This window comes from Homalodisca vitripennis, chromosome 2, assembly GCF_021130785.1.
Source record: "Homalodisca vitripennis isolate AUS2020 chromosome 2, UT_GWSS_2.1, whole genome shotgun sequence".
NCBI classification, from domain to species: Eukaryota; Metazoa; Arthropoda; class Insecta; order Hemiptera; family Cicadellidae; genus Homalodisca; species Homalodisca vitripennis.
In genome coordinates, this window is record NC_060208.1 from 52,713,233 (window position 1) to 52,733,261 (window position 20,029).

At 30.1% G+C, this 20,029-nt stretch overlaps 1 protein-coding gene across 1 annotated transcript in view; it reads left to right on the plus strand.

The window, feature by feature from the left end:
* LOC124355624 (voltage-dependent T-type calcium channel subunit alpha-1H-like) overlaps positions 1-20,029 on the plus strand; it is a 296,916-nt gene that overhangs the window by 245,119 nt on the left and 31,768 nt on the right. The window contains 4 exon segments of the mRNA XM_046806786.1: positions 9,051-9,207; positions 13,009-13,164; positions 17,347-17,481; positions 18,205-18,343. Coding sequence (XP_046662742.1) covers positions 9,051-9,207; positions 13,009-13,164; positions 17,347-17,481; positions 18,205-18,343 — 587 coding nt within the window.

Consider the following 20,029-nt stretch of genomic DNA (forward strand, 5'->3'; position numbering starts at 1 on the left):
TAAATTCCCAAATGTAATCATTTTCGGATAAAGTAACGACGGAGGCCCTAGTCTATACAACTGAATAAAGATATTCTGACTAATTCATCAACACCAATCAAAAACCATTAAATGTAGAGACATGAAATTTTGTGTGTATACATATACACTAAACCTTCACTACAGAATACACCAGATATAAATTTAAACCATTTTAATGCAATGGAAATACTATATAAAAACTGTAATACAACCCACTTTGGTTGCTTATTGACATAAATTGGTTTCACAGATTTGCACGTGTTCATAGTTGATCGAGGCAACAAAAGCAAAATTAAGCTAACGCTCCAGAAATATCTTAGACCGGAGTAGATTATAATGGCCAGAAGTAGAGGCATTTTAGTCGAAGACATAAGACATAAGATATTTATTGCCCTTGATCATATATACAATGAAATAGGCATTGTCAATACACTTTTAGTATAAAACATACTAATATAGAAACAAACTATCATTGAAAACCACAAAACAGATTTAAGAGACTCAAAAACATTTACCTTACAGTTGTAAAATAAATATATAGTTTAAAATTAAAACCCAATGATTTAAAACTGAATATTGATATCCATATTTAAAAACTCGTCAATTAAATAAAATGGATTATCTAAAAGCCACAAATAAAATTTTTTTTTTTTAAATTACTTATGGGAGTAACATGAACAATTTCTGGAAGTTTGTTAAAAAATCTTACACAATTTACCATATGGGATGTTCCAAATTTGGTCAGTCGATGTTGAGGAATGTCAAGCTTATTTTTATTTCTGGTGTTGTTGTGTGTATGAAATTGATTTGTAATGAAAAAGTTTCTGAGGTTAGCTTTAGTGTATAATATAATATGGTAAATGTAAAGATTAATAATGGTAGGTATTTGTAATTGTATAAATAGGCATTTGCAATGATCTAATGGTGCAGCATGACAAATGGTTCTAATAACCTTTCTTGGATTATTAACAGATCTTACACTGCTACAGAATGGCCCCATAATATCAAGCCATAAGCAATATATGTGATTGGAATAATCCAAAATACGCTGTCCTAAGGTACTCAGTATATATTATAGATCTTAATTTCCAAAACAGAAAAGCAAGTCTCGAAAGTTGTTTGCTTAATCCGTTAACATGATCATTCCAACTCAATTTCGTGTCAATACAAATTCCCAGTAAATTAACAGATTGGTGATCGTTTTGAGAAAGGCTAAGCAATATGTTTTGCGTTTTACTTTCATTGCAGAGAAATTTATTTGTTGTGAACCATTTCTCAGCATTACTTTGAGCTGCAGTCATTGTAGCCTTTAAACTTTCCAGATTATTATGACAGGAGAACAGAGTTGAATCGTCAGCATAGATGACAGAATTCACACCAACATTTTTTGATAAATCGTTAATTATCACAAGGAAAAAGAAGGGTCCAAGGACAGAACCTTGAGGAACGCCTAAGGAAACATCTATTAGTGATGATTGTATCCCTCTTAAACTTACATACTGTCTACGATTTATTAGATACGACTCAATAATTTTCATAGACTTTGAAGATATTCCATAAAAGTCTAATTTAGTTAAAATACTATTTAATGGAACACAATCAAATGCTTTACTTAAATCTAATAGAGAAAGAGAAACTGACTGCTTATTTTCAAATGCCTGCAATGCCTCACGAACTACTTTGGTTACTGCAGCAACTGTTGAACGGCCTGTCCTGAATCCAAATTGAGATTCAGAAAGGAGGTTATTTTTTTTCAAAATAATTACTAAGTTGATTATACATTATGGATTCAATGAAGTAGGTTAAATATGACTACTTTGTCGCTGTTATTCAGTGGGAAATTGCGTGCAAAGCCGCGAATTCTCTGAATACCTCACGCGGATTCAGCAAAATATAAAATCATCATCTAAATCCATTCTGACATGTTTCAATGGAATGGCAAGGAAATATATTATTTAGTTGGGATAGGTCAATTATTTACAACTGCATTTAACTTAGTGTTTAAGAAATTGTTCTAATGCGTTCTTAAAGCCAGTGTTTATAAAAATTTGAAATATTGTAATTAAAACTAAATTTTATTACTCTGTTTTTATGGTAATTTAATAATTTTTCCTTCGTAATCAAATAGACCTAATGAATTGTTTTTTGTTTGTTTCTCCGAACGACTAATGCACAAATCATCTTTTAGGTCTTTTTAGCATTAAACTCTGACACAATAAACTCCAAAAAGGCAGTGTTGTGATCCTTCAAGGTAGAGTTTTTTGTTTAGTTATATCTATTGGAGGGTAGTTGCTCTGTGCCTATGCTTTGATATCAAGATTTAGTGGCTTTTCAGGATCACCAGACAAGTTTTGATAGATTGATTGATTCATTGACCTTTTTCTGTTCTCGGCCATAGCTGGTTGTGTTATTCTGCTTTGGCTAGGTTGTTTACCTCGTTGATAGTTCAGCTGTTTGTTTACTGGTGATTACCTGTTGCTTTTGGGTTGATTAGTAAGAGGTTAAATTTATGTACGTATCGGCCGGGCTTATGAACTGGGAAGCAAAAGTGACATCATATCAGTACTGCATTCAAAACTGTGCCACATACACTTGAGTCCTTAGATGAAGCGAAATAATATGAGCAGTATGGGTTCTTTATCCAATGTTGGCGGTTTCCCTGAATTAGAGTACTAAAAAGTTTACCAAATTGTTCGCGAATAACAACAAGCAAAGCGTAATGAATGTACCAAACAGCAATTGAAGAGACAGAAAAAGGATTTACTTGTTTTGATATTTTAGGGACTTTTCACGTGTATATAGGCTATGATATTGAGAACTAGTGGAAAATGTTTGTAATTAAGTCTTCTGATTATGGAGCTCCACGTAGCCAGTGGTACAGAGGGCTTGCCCGTAGTTTGGCTAGATAATTTTTTGTCTCTCCCATCGACTGGTAGAATTTACAGACAAATTATTTAAGCTCCCATATTCATTCATGAGTCAAAACAGTATAAGTTTTGTTTCTATACACCCATGTATACTACTACGAGACAGCTGGGCATACACTTTAACGTGATTGAGTAACACACACACACACACACACACGAAGACACAGACAGAAACCATTAGATTGTTCTATAATAGTAAAGAGTACTCATGCTACACGCACTTAAAATTAAATTGAAAGATGTAGCGCTACTTGTTTTAAAAGACTTAATGTTAAGGATTCTTTAGACACGGGTGAGGTGATAGTATCCTACTATATAATTATTTAATTTAGATGATAGGGTTTATTAGAATAATTGTTTTCATACTAAATTGATATTATAAGTTGATAAAAATTATTATTTTAATATTACAATAGGTAAAGACTTTTTTTAGATGTAAATATATCTGACAATGCACCTGTTCTTTTGCTTTCGATTATGTAATTATTTATGTGCGTTAATTTATGTTATGTGTCTTTGTTAATGGTAATCGTACATACATGTGTAATTTATATTTTGTCAGCCAACCTCATTATACGAGTTTTATATTGGTAGGTAAAAGTTTATTGTAATCTCATCTATTATAATCCAGGAACGGAGGGCCAGTTTTTATTGTATGAACACATAATCTGGTTATTTTTAATCAATAGAGGGATATCTCTCAAAAGATATAACCCGTTCGTCAGCCGCGCGGGTTATAGTAAAGTCAAAATGTGGAGGAGGGGTATAGAAAGGGCTAATATTTCAAACGATAATCGTTCTCGTGTATCATCTTTTCCTTAGCTTCACTCACTTTAGACTAATCGTCAGATACAAAATACAAGAAGATAAAGAGATTGACTTGCCACTTTCAGCCGACTAATCAAACTGTGTATAGGTTAACTGAAGCTGATTTCACATTTTCTTAAAGTGTCTGACAGTTTATTTTAAGTGTGTCAAGCTGAAAAACATTTTTTAGGTAAAATAAATTATATTTTGTTATTTTTAACCCTTCTGATAACCCCCCATTTGGCCTACATCAAAAATCTAGCGTGGCTGACGATCAACATGTTTCGGAAAATTCTTGTATTGTTGACAAAAATAATTAGGTTGTGTGCCAACATAATACAAAATGGGCTCGCTTTTTGGAATATTACCCATTATTGACCAATAGGGTTTTTAGAAACTAACTATTTTATAACAATCTATACTTTCACCATTTTATATCTCTTAAGGTTTCAAGATCGTGGTCGTCCAATGTTTTGGAAGAGTAGCTAGTTATATTTCAACCATTAAAATTGCGGTGTATCACTCATAAGAGGTTATGAATTTCATCATCTCAACCAAAATCGTCCTTTAATGTTATTTCGATATTTCTACTATTTCAGGGTGGAGGCCTTACAACGGTTGGAGAAGTACACGATACAATAAAGTAATACAAGTGAGCATGATCACTACCAGCGTTCTTATTGTGACCTAAATTGGCATGAATGTATTTAGGGTCTTCAAGAAAGCCCTAAATATATTTGTAAAACAACATTTAATTAATATAAATCTAAATGTATTGGTTTATTATTAATTGGAGAAATGTGTTACCTGCTATTTTAAAATATATATTTCACATTTAAATAATCTAAAGTTATTGGTTGTTATATATTTATCAGGGTTATGATCTTATAACAAAAATAGAGTATAAATGTCAAACGTCACGCATTGATGTGCTTACAAATATTTCAAAACGTTGCTATTTGTTTAGTTGTGTGGCTTCCAAATCTGTACGTATAATATATTTACAAAACTGTCATTGAAAAGTCTTCATAGTCACAACTTTGCATAGTATGGCCTTCATATGTGTTTAGGCATTTTCCATTATATATTTTTAAATGGCATTCACACATGCCATTTACATCTTTTCTTTATAAAGTTTCTTAATGAATTATTGTTAACTACATTGAATAGATTTACATAAGTATTATATAATAGTTCAATTTGTATTATAGTTTTAAAATGCAGGGTCCAAAGTAAATCCTCAGTCTACATATATATATATATATATATATATATATATATATATATATATATATATATATATATAAATATTTCCATCCAAGCCATTTTTTACCCTTGAAACAATAGAAAAGTTAAAATCAGTAATTATACCTATGTAACCGTTTACCTACCTTTGGATACCCTGTATAGATGTAATGTCACCAGCATGTATAACAGTTTTTTTATGATTAACCGCTATTAAATTTTTATTATGTAGCATTTAAGCAATATTGTCAATATTACTTAGTCTTGGGATGCTCCAAATTCATCTCAGTCTAATGAGATGATTTGCAAACCATATTTTCTATATACAAACATTCAACTTACTGAGTATGCCGCTGACGAATTTGATGCGTTAGAAACCCTTCGTTAGTTTTGGATGATTGGCCTAGTAGTAAATTTTTATCTAAGAGTAACATGAAGTGTATTGCCTTTTCAATCGCAATATTTACAACTTAATTTTAAGTTCTCTTCTATCGAAAAATTAAACCACCATAAGCATTTCATCTCTCGTCATCGCTGCTCTTAAAAGTGTTTAGAATGAGCAAAACTAATACTGTACACCAAGTCATTGAACCTTTATTCAACATTTATTTTCAAACCAATTAATTTTACTCTTATTTCCCATGGAATTAATAAACTATATATAAGTGTTCATATAATATATTCACTGGTAATGTTAATAATTCTTGTAATAATGTGATTTCCAGACATGTTTATTTTTTTTATTCTAAATATTCATATAAATTTAAGAAACCTGTGAAACTGATATTTCAGGACGCATCAAAATAAATACCATGACATGCGATTTGAATTTTAATGTGTAACTAACTTTTTAATTATAACTGTTTCAGAATTAATATATTGTCAAATATACACATATATATGTATTACAATACTAAACACGCCTACTTTTATAAAGAATTTCCATCATTCAGGTTTTTTAAATTTATTTTCTGGAATATACAAATTCCTATAAGTAGGTCTAATATTAGTAGTAGAATACAGTTAGACGTACTGCATAACTTAAAAACTTAAAACACGTAAAATTTTTGATAGTTAAAAGATTATATTTCAAGTATAGTAAGTTTTTACTTAGTAGTTTTCCAAACTACAATATTGCACTTTGAGTTTTGTATCTCTGATCATCTTTTGAAGTACATTTATTTGGCTTCATGTTCAAATATGCCTAATTAAAATAATGAAATATGGACATTTTTCACTATAACTCTATTACTTTGAATGTTTTCCTGACAGTAGTGGTGATATTTAGTCATAAACCTTTTCTATAGCTTATTCTTACAGCTATAGAAAAGTGGGATTTCAAAGTAGTAATTTTTAAATGTATTTATTAATACAATATTAATATTAAAATAATGAAATTTACGCTCGCAGCTTTGCAGTGGTTGGATGGCTTAAGCATTTTTTACATTTCTGCTTTTTGTCACGCTTTGCTGATTTGCAATAATTGCACTATTTAATATTATCTGTGTATTCTTACCTGTAAGTTTTACATACGATGTTCTGTTTAAACTATATGTACATAATATAAAATACACGAACATAAATTAAAGTACGTCAATAATACGAGTACTTTTAAATTAAAATCAATGTTAAGTTTAAATGTGACAAGACCCCCAATTACTATTTTAAATTATATGAAAATATAAATAAATTGAATATAAAGTAAATTTTACAGCTAACATTTTAAAGAAATATATAATAAATAATGTGGTCAGTTGCTAAAACTATGACAAAGTATACGACAGCTAAGACACACACTTTTAAAATGTTGGATAATTTTGTTTAGTTTATTAAAATTTGTCTCTATTTGTTTCAAATTGAGTGAACCTGTTTAGCGCAAATCTTAATATTACATATTCCTTGATGACACAGTTATTCGACATATGAAGATTTTGTACGTTAGACTCATTTAGAACCTTAACACAATATTCTGGGATACAGAATCCTGCCCTAAAAACATCCGTAAAACTATCTCATAATTGTAATGAATATGTAATATGTATTTGTTTCATATTATAGCCTATCGTATATACGTATATACTTTTATAAAGAATTTCCATCATTCAGATTCTTTTAAATTTATCTTCTGGAGTATAAAATTCCTATAAGTAGTAGTAGCATAAAGTTAGACGTACTGCATAACTTAAAATCTTTAAACACATTAAATGTGTTTTAATTCAGTAAATGTGCAGTCTATTAAAAACAAAAAATACATATACTTAACTATTAATTTTTGTTAAAACGACCAAATTCAAACGTATATTTGTACGCTGCGTCAAATTTTAAATTTGAGATTTGTAATGTTGTTTACTTTTACTTTTTTTAAGTGTAATACTGAAATATATTTCATCATTTCAAAGTAATTCATAATGGAATTTTGATTACTATTTTTTCTATATTAAACCTCCCGTTCCAAACTACTAAATTTATATCGTTTAAAAAATATTATGAATTTCCATTTATTGTTCAAGTTTAAACCTTAAGTTTAAACTGTTATTTTAAATTCTTCAAATTCTAAATGTATATTAGTGTTAAATTTTAAAATTGTGTAATTTAACAGGCCTAAGAAGCGTAATAGAATAATATCTTCATTCAATAATATTATAACTTTAATTACTTTTTCAATAAACTAAATAATAATATTTCATATGGTAATAAACTAATATTACCATAGACAACGTTTTATTACAACTTTAAACCAATACATTTATATCAGTTTATTGTGCGTACAATTTTCTACGATTGAATCATACGACTATGAACAAATTAGCGAGGACCAATATAATTTTTGTTAATTTGTAATTGGTCAAATTTAATTTTATATATTGTAAATCCAATCATTTAGGGGCACCCTAAACATTACAAATATTAAAGTCAGTCTTAAAATGGACATTATTTATTGTTATCTCAATCTGATAAGGATAGATTTTCTACAGTATAAATGTCGTTGCGCAAAAACGTAATAGAGAAAAAATACTTAACTACAAAGTTCTCGAGATAAAATATTTACACTTTCTCCTACTTACTGCATCAAATATCTAAAAAAAATGTCAGATTTCTTAATACTGCTAAACGTACATTGATTCTATTCAGGTTCAAAATATTTATCAGGTTACATATTCTTAAATTATCATGATAATCGCGTTTCATTCGTAACTCTTTATACTAGTATTTATATAAAAGTTATTCATAAAAGTTCACTCCTTCTAAACAGTTGCAAAGTGAAAAATATGGTCTTAGAATATTGTTTATTGACAAATTGGACCTTTTCTTCATATTTAAATCTTAGAAATGCCCTCTGAAGAAAGATTAAATTCAAAACGACCCTACCTCCAATCCAAATTTTCTTATAGTTAACAATTTTCCACTTCTTTTACATAATTGTAAAGTAATAAAACCCAAGAGCAGTGGCATGGATGAAGATTTTTTTAATGTTGCCAGTTTATAATATCTACAATATAAATATTAAAACAAAATAATATAAACATAAGCAAATTTATAAGTGAATTTTAAAGATGGCAAAATTACAAAAAGAGTTACCATTGGACGAAAGTATTTAGATCACAAATGTAGGGCATACCCCATTAAGATTTTTTTTACTCCTCACAAAATGAATATTTAATCTGAATTTGAGTTTGGAAAATGTAAAGTTACTAAGGTTTATCTTATAATTTTTATCTTAAAAGTGCTTGTAACGCTCATGTTTTACTATTTGCTTTCCTATTCTCCGAATCATCAAACGCAACTTTTTTATATAGAACATATGCAACAGAGTGTACTTTTGTAAACCAAAACTAATTCTTAAGATTAGGCACAGTATCATAAAAATTCAATATAATTATATAAAATGGCTAAAACAATAATAATTTAATAAACAGACTAACAGATTGATCAAGGGGCAAAATAAATAGTTCAATATTTTAATCCGCTGCATAAATCAAAAACATAAAATCAAACAAAAAACAAAAGGAAACAAAACACAGGGGGTTAGTTGAGATGGTTTTGTTGCAGTATATTAGGAATGTACCTGTTCGGGGGTAAGTTTTGCATGTTGGCAGACGGCTCAAGGGAGTGCGACTGCGACGAGATCGTCAATAAAGACCCAAAGTGCGTTTGTGATCGGAAACACTTTAACAATGTGTTGTGGGCAACAGTCACCGTATTCCAGGTAGGTGGCAACACGTACACACACGGTACCAGAGAAATGGCAACAATCCTGTGTCAGTTTGTTTGAATTTCATTTCTCAGCTTTACTGCTTTTTTGAGAGTGCATTTTCTGAATGCTATTAAATCAAACTGTGAGACTCCCGTTTATTATTGTAATAATATTTTTACTATAAAATATATCTATATACTTTATATGTGATTAATTTGTATTAAATAAAAAAACTGTCCACTTTTGTACTTGTTATACATTCTTTTACTTGGCAGTTTCTTGGGCTAGTTATGTCTTTATTTACTTAATTAGCTTATTCTCTACGCTTGGTGAAATTACGCTCCAGTACCTTCATTTCATTTTTTATACTTTCGTACAATGAATGACTTAGTACCTGAATGTTAGATGCACGATTGACTTCGGCCCAATGTGAAAAGTTGCTAATTCGCACCCTAGATTATCCGAATAAAAGTCGTCTTATAATACTGTAATATATTATATTATTGCATATACATATGCTCGCCCACTACTCCTTTTACAGTTATTGGTACTTCCAGAATATTCAAGTTCTCTAACTTGCTAGACGAGTGGAGAAGGGTCACAGTGCCCACCCACCGCTCCTGTAAGTAGGGGCAGCACGAGACAGCTAAAGAAACTGCCCCATCTCACGGGGCGCTCTCTCTCTCCTACAACGCTATTCATCTATTATCCCTTTTGTTATTGTCAGGGTTTTCGAGTATCTAGTCACATTCTCTTTGTATTGGGGTCTATCCGTTTATCTGGAACATTCTCCCACATTCTCGTTTTATACTATTTTTTTAAACTCTTTCATTTGAATTGTCGGAATATAAACTGACTCTCTCGGATATTGGTGTGTGTAACTCCAACGCCAAAAAATATATGCAACATTTTTATGTAATTTTGAAAACGATCATTTTCTTTTGGACGTTTTCCTCGCCACATTTGAAGTGGTAAGAAAATTTAAATTAAGTTTTACTGTTCTGCAATTAAATTTCTCCTCTGCAAACAAGTAAATCAGCTTTAGTATTTTCTTTGAAAACTTGTATGTCTACCAAAAACAAGTTTTATGTCATATATCACAATGCCCATATTGTATTTTGAAGTATATTTGAACATTTGTTTACTCTACTTAGTTTATCGTCAATTAAATTATGTATTTCATATTTTTCTAAACATATAAACAGTAATATTTTAGTAAAACCACAGACTTATATTCAATTACTTATAAAATAAATAGAAATAATCGTTTTAGTGTATTTTAAGAATATGTTTTTATTCTTCAATATTTAAAATTAAATATTCAAGAGTTTCGACCTACTTCTTTGCAGCTACAATTATAGAAAATTGATAATTAATTTCTCTTAATGAAGAAAAGAATTCTTTACTTTATACCAAATATATAGTTGGTGGTATCTATAACCAACCATTATTGTATTGACGGAGCAAACAAACACATTAACAGTAAATTGACTCATTTACTTACTCTGTACTTCGCGTACATCGATTTGTATGCAAAACCCATTCACTTATCTATTGAAGTCGAAGATTGCCCTTGCCGTTTTTAAAGTGACTGATTCCAAGTGCTCTCTTAGGGGAAAGTTGATAAAGCCCATAGATAAATCTAACTTGTGTATACGAGGTATAACAGGACTTTCGACTCTGTGAAAGTAATTTCTGAACATAGGAATTTGTAAATCGGTAATACTAATAATAAAAGTTTGAAACTGTTCTTATTTGATTTTTGAAATGTTTGTCATTTTTCCTCCACATATTAGGAATTCACTGAGCTCGTTTCTGACTTGTCAATATCATTTTGAAACGTGCACCAAAGTCTTCAACTCTGATTCTAGATGCAATTTTTTGGATGTTTCTTTTGTTCATACAATCATTTTTTTCGGTTGTTGCTAGGATATGTTTTTGCTATAATACCACTCCACCTGTAAATTTCTGAATCAGGTTATTTCTGGGTGGAAATATGCTATGATGCTGTAATTTGGAATCCGCCAGATTGACTCTAGTATTTTATTGCCTGATTTTCAAGAGTCTCTTGAACTCCATCACTGCGGTTGACAATTCGTATGTCTGCCTTTGTCTTCTTTATGACTGAGCTTTAAAGTCTTTGACGACAAGATCTCATGAACTGTCGACCCACCAGGGACATATAATAATTGGTGTCGTAATATTTTCATAAAAAAAATGAAATTCAGATTTATATTATGACTTCTTCTCTGATAATTTGCAATGTTTCTTTATGAACTGAACACATCAGGTAGTTTGTCATTGATTTTGGCTGTTTCAATCGGGTTTCCGTCTTTTTCAGATTATTTTTTACCTAATACCGCGTACCTTGCTCTGTTCACTGTAACACAGTAATCTGTAGTTAGCCACAATTACTTTTAAAATAATTTTGATATTATCTTAATATAATCGAGATTCTCTATAATCTACAATAACTTTTTAAGCAAACAATTAACACTATATTTCCTTTCTCTCTGGTACCGTTTATGTTTTATTGGACTTTATATTACATACACTTAAGTTTTAAATAAGTTTATATAACTGCCAACATATTTTTAATTGTTTGATAAAACAAGTACAAATAATCAGTATCGTTATCTACAGTTAATTACTTGAACTCCATACTGTACACGATAGCATTGTTCTACACACATCGATGAACGCACTAGTAATGCTATCACTGATTGTTCTGTCGCCAAATACCTGCTTCCTGTTGATACAGCTCCTAACATTGGTAGTGAATATCCACCAGAGCACAATAATACTTTGGAAGAGAGTACTTGATAAGCACTTGCTTGTATGTACAGCCTTGTGTAAATGCAAAGGGCGATCCGTTACCAGAGAAGTATGTATGTATAAGCATGCTATACAATGAAGGTAACTATTTTAGTGCATGCTAGTTTTAAGGTAGTTATGAAATTGTAATAATTGTATATAAAAAAAGTTTTAACAGAGAAAATTTGTTATTTTTTTTTTAACTTTAAACTAGTTGTTACAACATACTAACGCATAGTGTGAACCGATATTTCATTATATTACATCGTGTAAGAAATGCATTAAATTTATTTTAAAACTCCAAATTGGAAAAAAGTAGGCAATCGTTGCAAAACATAATCTTGCAATACTACTATATTAATAGTCTGAATTTAATTTATATAACTGTTTAAACTCTTTTTTATAAGTGGTTTTGTTTTAAAATACTTAACATATATCAGAAGACTATGAGCAGAGCAATAGTTAAAACAAACTTATAATCACGCTCATGTAGTGTTTATAAAATAGTCAAGGGCGTACCTAGGAAAGGGCTTTATTACAAAAATGTTAACTATAGCTAAAAATAATATGAAGTTATCAAAAACTTAGGATCACATAAATATATCTGTTTATATTGTTAAAGAATTAGGAGAGTAGAACAGTATTTAAAATGATAAGGCTACTTAGTGCCCAATACTGATCTTTAAAAGCCTAAATATGTTCAAGACTTTCAATTTTGTTTTGTTATTGTTCGGAAATCTACAATGAAGAAGTTATTCACTTCTTCACTTATATATTAGTTTACAATTTTGTGTATTTAAAATGGAAGGTCTATCAGAGAGAGTGAAAGGTTACCGATGGCATATGTATATATTATGTTGGTTTTACAAGCTACAAATATATTAAACCGATTAGGATTTTTGTGACTGTATATACTTGTATTTGCCTCATTAAAAGTAAATACTGGGTACGCCCCTGGAAAACTTCCTGGGTCCAAATACTAACCAAGTCTTTTGTTAGATACTAACCCAAGAAGATTGGAACGTCGTTCTTTTCAATGGGATGGAGAAGACCAGCCACTGGGCAGCACTGTACTTCGTAGCTCTCATGACCTTCGGGAACTATGTTCTGTTCAACCTTCTTGTGGCCATCTTGGTGGAGGGCTTCTCGTCTGAGGTAAATGTGATCAGTGATTTTCATTCACCTTATTTTCCATCTACCTTTTTACAATATGAATAGAATACTGTTAGCTAGAACATGTACTTTTTTAACTACAAGAACAATAAGGTATATACAGTATTCAAAATCAATACTATATATATACATATACATATATATATATATATATATATATATATATATATATACATATATATATATATATATATATATATATATATGTATGTATATATATTTCACTAACTTCCGTGAATAATAAGGAACTAGATTATTAATTTGGAAAATTATTAAAAAATGTAATTTGTGTAATTATTTTCCTTAGTTTTATAAGTGGAATGTGCCTATAATTATGATCATTGTTAAAACTAGTTTTCAAAGTGTAATAGTTTTACACTAGTTTCGTCGTTATGTAATTATAGTTTATACGTCTATTGCTAAAACACAAGAAAACAGTGGATTTTGGAATTAGGTTTAAGAATAATAAACTCTATAGTTATGTGGTTAAGCCTTGTTTACGAAATATATATATGGAATACCTTTTATGTATTTTTGGAGTTGAAACAGATTGATGTCAAGTTATCTTTCTAATAGAAGTGGGATTTTATAGTTTTAATATTAAAATTTTGTTTAATCAATTGTTACTTAATTACTCATTGTAGTTTTTTTTTAATTTTGGAAAGAGACAAGAAAAATGAGGTATTACTTTTTTATGACTGCCTTAGCTTTTTGGAACTGATCATAGATACCTACCAATGGTAACTAAAGCTTTCGATCAGCTCAGCAGAGAAGGACGGGGTCGATTACATCCAGAGAACTATGATGATTTGCTATTTTAAGTGCGCCACCTCCTTTTTCAGAATCTAGTAGGGTGAGAATGAGAAACTGTCGCTACTGCAGAAAGATGTAGGTGGGCTAGTCGAGAGCACACTATCGTTCACTTCATTTATTACCCAGATATTGAGACTTAACCAAATCGTCTGTTACAAACATACGTATAAAACTATGATAAGGCTACAAATTGTGATAACGAGTATCACGCAGAAATATAGCAAGTTAGGTTCGTATTAACTAATATATGAAATATATGGGATTCATGTGGCTAAATATGTAAATTTAAAGTATTATTTTATTGTATTTTAAAGAAACCTTGACACTGCAATAATCAATTACGAGTAATAAATTACTAGCTTTACTGTGCAGGAGTAATAATTTAAAAAAAAAAAAAAACTAAGTGAGAGTGAATCTTAATATTAATACATAAGCCAGGTTGGTAAATCACAAAATCTAATGAAAGAAAATACAAGGCTTCATTTAGATGAAAAAGTAAATAAATTACGTTTATAGAAAATAAAACCGTACCTTAGTAAGCTCCAACTATAAATATCGTTACCAGCTGGAAGAATAAACAATATTAAAAGCGCTTTCGTTGGTTTTAATAATAAAACCGGTTTAAAGTAGTATCACTTTAAATGCTATAACCATATCAAAGTAAGCAAGTTCACATCTATGAGTCCAAAGGTAGGACTGATAGAACAACTGACTGTTTAAAAGCTATGACTGACGGTTTCAGGACATGTTCCTGGACATTGGAGTCAGACTAATCAATAGACTCCCTGGCGTAGTCAAGTAATTGAACGATTCCAAACATTTCAAGACCCGTGTGAAGCCGCCATCTGGTGCTAAACCCTACTGTGCTGATCAGTTTGCAATTGGTCGTTGGGAAAGGAGACAATAGAAAACAAACTAAATTTCGGATCTATAAACTAGAAATAATTAATAGTTAAGAATTAATTATTTTGTTAAGTTAATAACGTTAGGTTTCTTGCTAATATTTTATCGTCGTAATGTCAGTGTTATATATTGTTCTATCGCAATATTGAAATTTTCCTTTTTATTATTACAACTATTAAACTACTACTTTGTGAAAAATTACAACAATTTTATTATACTTAAAACTTAATTTAAATGTATTGAAAACTACTAACAATAATTGGAAATCTTATTTTTTATTCGGTATTTATATTTTTAACCAATACCAATAATTTGCTCTTATAAATATTATCAAGGATATTGTTGTTTGAAGAGGTCGAGGAGAAATAGTGTCAACTATCATTTCTGGCTAAACTTTATCTGCCAACACACATTTATGAGAAAGTCATAGACTCCAAAGCATCAATGATCAATTTATTTAAAACATCCCCACTAGCTCTCCGTATTAGTTCTATTATTTTTCCTCGGCTGTTTCTGCAGAACCTATAGGAGGAAAATAGTGCTAAGACAATCACAGCATGGGGTAAAACAGGGGATGTGTCACGAATGTTGAACATTATTATATCTACGATTCTTATAATCTTTTGTACCCTATGGTGACTCGGATATTGGTCGAGATTTTATACCAAATGAAGGCTACATAGTTTATGCCAAAATGTTGCTTAGCATTATTTTCACCCTAACCTGTAAAGTTGGATATTTAGGGTTAGTATTAGAGCCAATAAATGCTAATGCAATAAAGGTAGTGTAATTTAAGACGAACTGTGTATAATAATCTTGTTTACACTTTTCTTCATTGAAAAATCATAAAAAAGTTATTTTAGACTTGGCACTGTATTTCTGCCAAATTAGCTTACGATGTTGGTTGGCTCTTATTTATTTTCCTGTAAACTGTATCAAAATTAAAGTGTCATTGTTTGGGAAAATAAGCAAACCATATTTTTTCATGTTTGTAATATAATTGTTAATATAAAAATGTTTATATTGCATTTTAAAGTATAATTTTAGTCGGATACGGCACAAATATACCTCACCTAAACACTTTAGAACTAAACTTAATTTCTTTGCAATATCAAGATTACGTTTGGATTTAACCTATCTTTAAATACTAAGTATCTCAAAACTTGAAAAATAATGGATGACACTAATTTCACCCGGCCCCTTCACTCATTCTTATTCTTTATCTCATTAATAATTAAGCTAATTCGTTAAGTGATTACCTAATCTAATATAAACGTATACTGCGTCGCAAAGCATTGTTGTTAATCTTTCAGCAAGCCTTCATAGAGAAGTAATAATCTATAACATGTTCACTTACTTTCTTTCGATATTCTTTAAGATGTATTTTTAATTTGTCACCTTTTTATTTTTATTTACTGCACACTATTCGTCTGCACTGCATGTTTGTATTAATTTTAATGTAACACATATTCTTAAAAATACCTTACTTCTAGTATTTACTTCAGTGAAATACACATGTACTAAACAATTCACTGCCATTTAGATTTTCACAGAACACATTATAAGCACACCTTGTGTAATAAAATGCACGATTCAATGGGTATGCCCTTTGTGCTTGAATTTCACTTTGTGTTGTATATTTTATTCATTCCGTACCTTTTTTGCCACCCTGCATTTTGCTGTTGTAATTTTGAAAAAGGGGAAGGAAATTGATATATTAAATCCTACAATCAAATAAAGCTTAAAAAAACTATTGATTTTGTTTATCCTATAATCAAACCTAGAGAGAGAGAAGTAAAATTTTAAGTAAAATTTATTCAGCTGAGAAAAAATTTCATAGAAATTAAAATTAGTCATATATAGAGTTTGCCGTAATTAATTCATCTAAATACGGACAATTTTTGTCAAAAGTATAAGTTTCCTTTGTCTGAAATATATAAATTCTTTAATTTCTACATTATATAAATAAATCGTCTTATACGAGTATTCTGTAATGTGATCTATCATGATGATCTGCATCTGATGATCTACCATTAGCACAGAAATCTTACAGCTCTTATACGAGATACGCTTAACCTACATTCAGTTGGCAATTTTATTTCATATGAAGTTGTTCTAGATATTCCGTTAGCAGCAAAACTGTAATGTTTCATATATTTTTGACATTATAAGAATAAACGCTATAGGTCAGTAATTTGAGACTTTTCTTATTTTACATTGTTTCTAGATAACATTGTTTACATTAGTAACGAAGAAAACTGAAAAATGTAGCCTAACTTAATAATTGAATTTCTGATATTGCAAGCTAAGAAGATGGCCAGAAAATTAGGCAGGCCTTTGTATTCCAATGGAATTGCTTAACGTTCTTGCCGCCTTCCAGCGTGTTTAAATTGTTCTGACTCTGCTAGCGTACATGTGACGGTACTAACGTAAGCCGCTTGTTGCAAGCGTAACGAGAGGAGAGAACGAGAACAACGGGAGCTAGCAAAGGCTCAAGCGGCCGCTACACGCAAGTATTCTGAATGCTACAGTGACGATGTCTACAGTTCCTGCTCAGCTTCGGAGAGCGACAGTTTTCCCCCGGTCAGTAAGCAGGTTAAATAGGTTACAATATATTCTATTTAGTTTAACGTTTCTACTTAATATCCAAATAAACCTAACTTTATATGACTTATGTATAGTTAAAAAGGTGTTAATCACCATTAGTTTCATCATATTAGTAATATTAAATCAAGTTTCCAAACTGTAGTTACAGTGTTATTATTGTAAATTTTCGCTGGTTGCATCAGTACCAAAAAAGCCAACCAGACATATCGATACAAATGATCTTGCAATACTGCATCTTTTAATTAAGTACTGTACTTTTTTGCTGAGATCACATTTTATTTGCAGTAATATTTAAATTTTTACATAATTAAACTTAATCTACTTGGTCAATTTCAACTCTTGGTGATACTTTATCCTGAGCTCTAGTGTCATCGAAACATTGGGATTAAATGTGCTACAATAAGGAGTAAAGTATAATTGTTTTATTCCTGTTGTATTAAAAGGAACATAAGGGTAAGACAGTCAAGTACAGTAAATTACTTAATTTGTAGAGTATTTTTTTAATTGAACTTTAAATTGTTCTTTTTCTAAAAATCAGAGACCAAAATCAACAATGTATTTAAGAGATTTGTAAAATTAGTGGTACTTGACCGCACATTTTAATAACATACCTTTTAGCCTTACAGATGATTGGAGGGTTACTTCAATAACTCCGAGACTGTTGTAAGCCACTGTTCTAGACGAGAGCTATTTTTGCAGGAACTGAAGAATGAGTGGGAGCAAGAACAGACGAGGAAAGCCAAGGACAACGGACACAGGGAGAAGGAGAACTGCTGGAAGATGAGGCAGAAGCAGATAAACAACGGACAATGCGAAGCCAAGTGTAACATACAGAAAGGTAATGTAAAAATAGGATTGGGACAGAGAATGTATTCCTTGTGCTTGTGATTTGCGAACTAAAATAGTGGTTAAAGATAGGTGTATTTATTTATATATTTCTTTCAAGCTTTATTGCAATGCATTTCCAAGAACCAAAGCCATATTTAACAATCATTAATTGCAATATCTCTAAATACAAAAATAAACTTAAAAATAATTATGTATGTCTGTAGTTTTTATGTAAACTATTAACGTAAACTTACAGTTACACATTAAAACATATTTAAAGCTTCAAGAACATTAAAAATGATAAACGTAAATGATGTAAACGTAACACTTTGCACTTTACATTACAACTCAACCACTCGCCCCAACAAAGTCCAATTACAGGGGAGGCTGTTGACTACATATAAAAGATTATTTACATATCAACGCGTGCAATTACAAAAAAAAACATTGGGATATATTATATAATGCCCAGCTTTCCTAAAAGATAAAAACGAAATATACTAATGTAATAATGGAGGAAATAAATATATATATATATATATATATATATATATATATATATATATATATAGAGAGAGAGAGAGAGAGAGAGAGAGAGAGAGAGAAATAATGCTATGAAATTTAATATTGCAATTTTGTAAGTAAAGTAATTTAATTTTCAAAATTATATTGTAGTGATATAAACGACGAGTATTAATGATAAACATTTACTCGCTTTCCAACTCAAGGGGAGGGGAGAAACACAGGATCGAAGTGACCTCAATTGACAGGTATCAAATTCGCATTAAGTATTACTATCATTAAAAGCAACGAAATACATGTTATGCATCCAGTCGCCTTAATCTGTATCGGAGGTAGAGGGCCAAAAACACATTTTCAACTTCCATAATCACTTAGGGTAATTTTTCATGGTCCCTTAGTAGGTCTACGTATGAAAGTATCGTCTCAGCTGCTCGGTGAAGCTCTGAGGCAACTATTTAAATTCTATTTATTGGCACAAGATATATTATTGCAAATAGAGCTGCGGTGTTGCGCCTAGTCAGTTAATCTGTCTAGCCCACTAATTAATACTTGGCAGTTGTGTGAATAAAAATATATTAATACAATGAGTTTGATTTACTCGAATATTCGAATACTCTAAACAAATCCTAAATTATATATTTCAAACACTACCATCTGAGGAAAAAACGAACGAACTATTTTAACGAATGGGTATTAGTGAATATTATTTAACGACTGTCCGCGGGATATTTGTTTTAACGAATATTCGATTCATATAATTATATCGTGATAAAATAAATAACTGTTGACTTATTACTATTTTCTGTTCATAAAATATTTATAATTAATCGATTTTTACGAACTGTTCTATATGAATATAAATAGAATATGAGTGTAAATAAAGCTAATTTACTCGTCGGTTGGTACAGTGAGCTATTCCGTCTATAATATGTAAATCATATGCTAATGTAAGAATAAACATCATACAGTATCATATATTTAATTGTTAGAAGTTGTTTTAATCAAATTATTAATTTAAAATCGAATAATTTAACACGTTTCTTCTTTACCTTTTGAGGATAGTTAATGAAAATTAGGATGAAGAGGATTGTAAATTGTAATAAGAGATAATATATTCTTTATCACATAAAGAAATGTGATATAACTTTTATTTGAGTAACATATCCACTACATT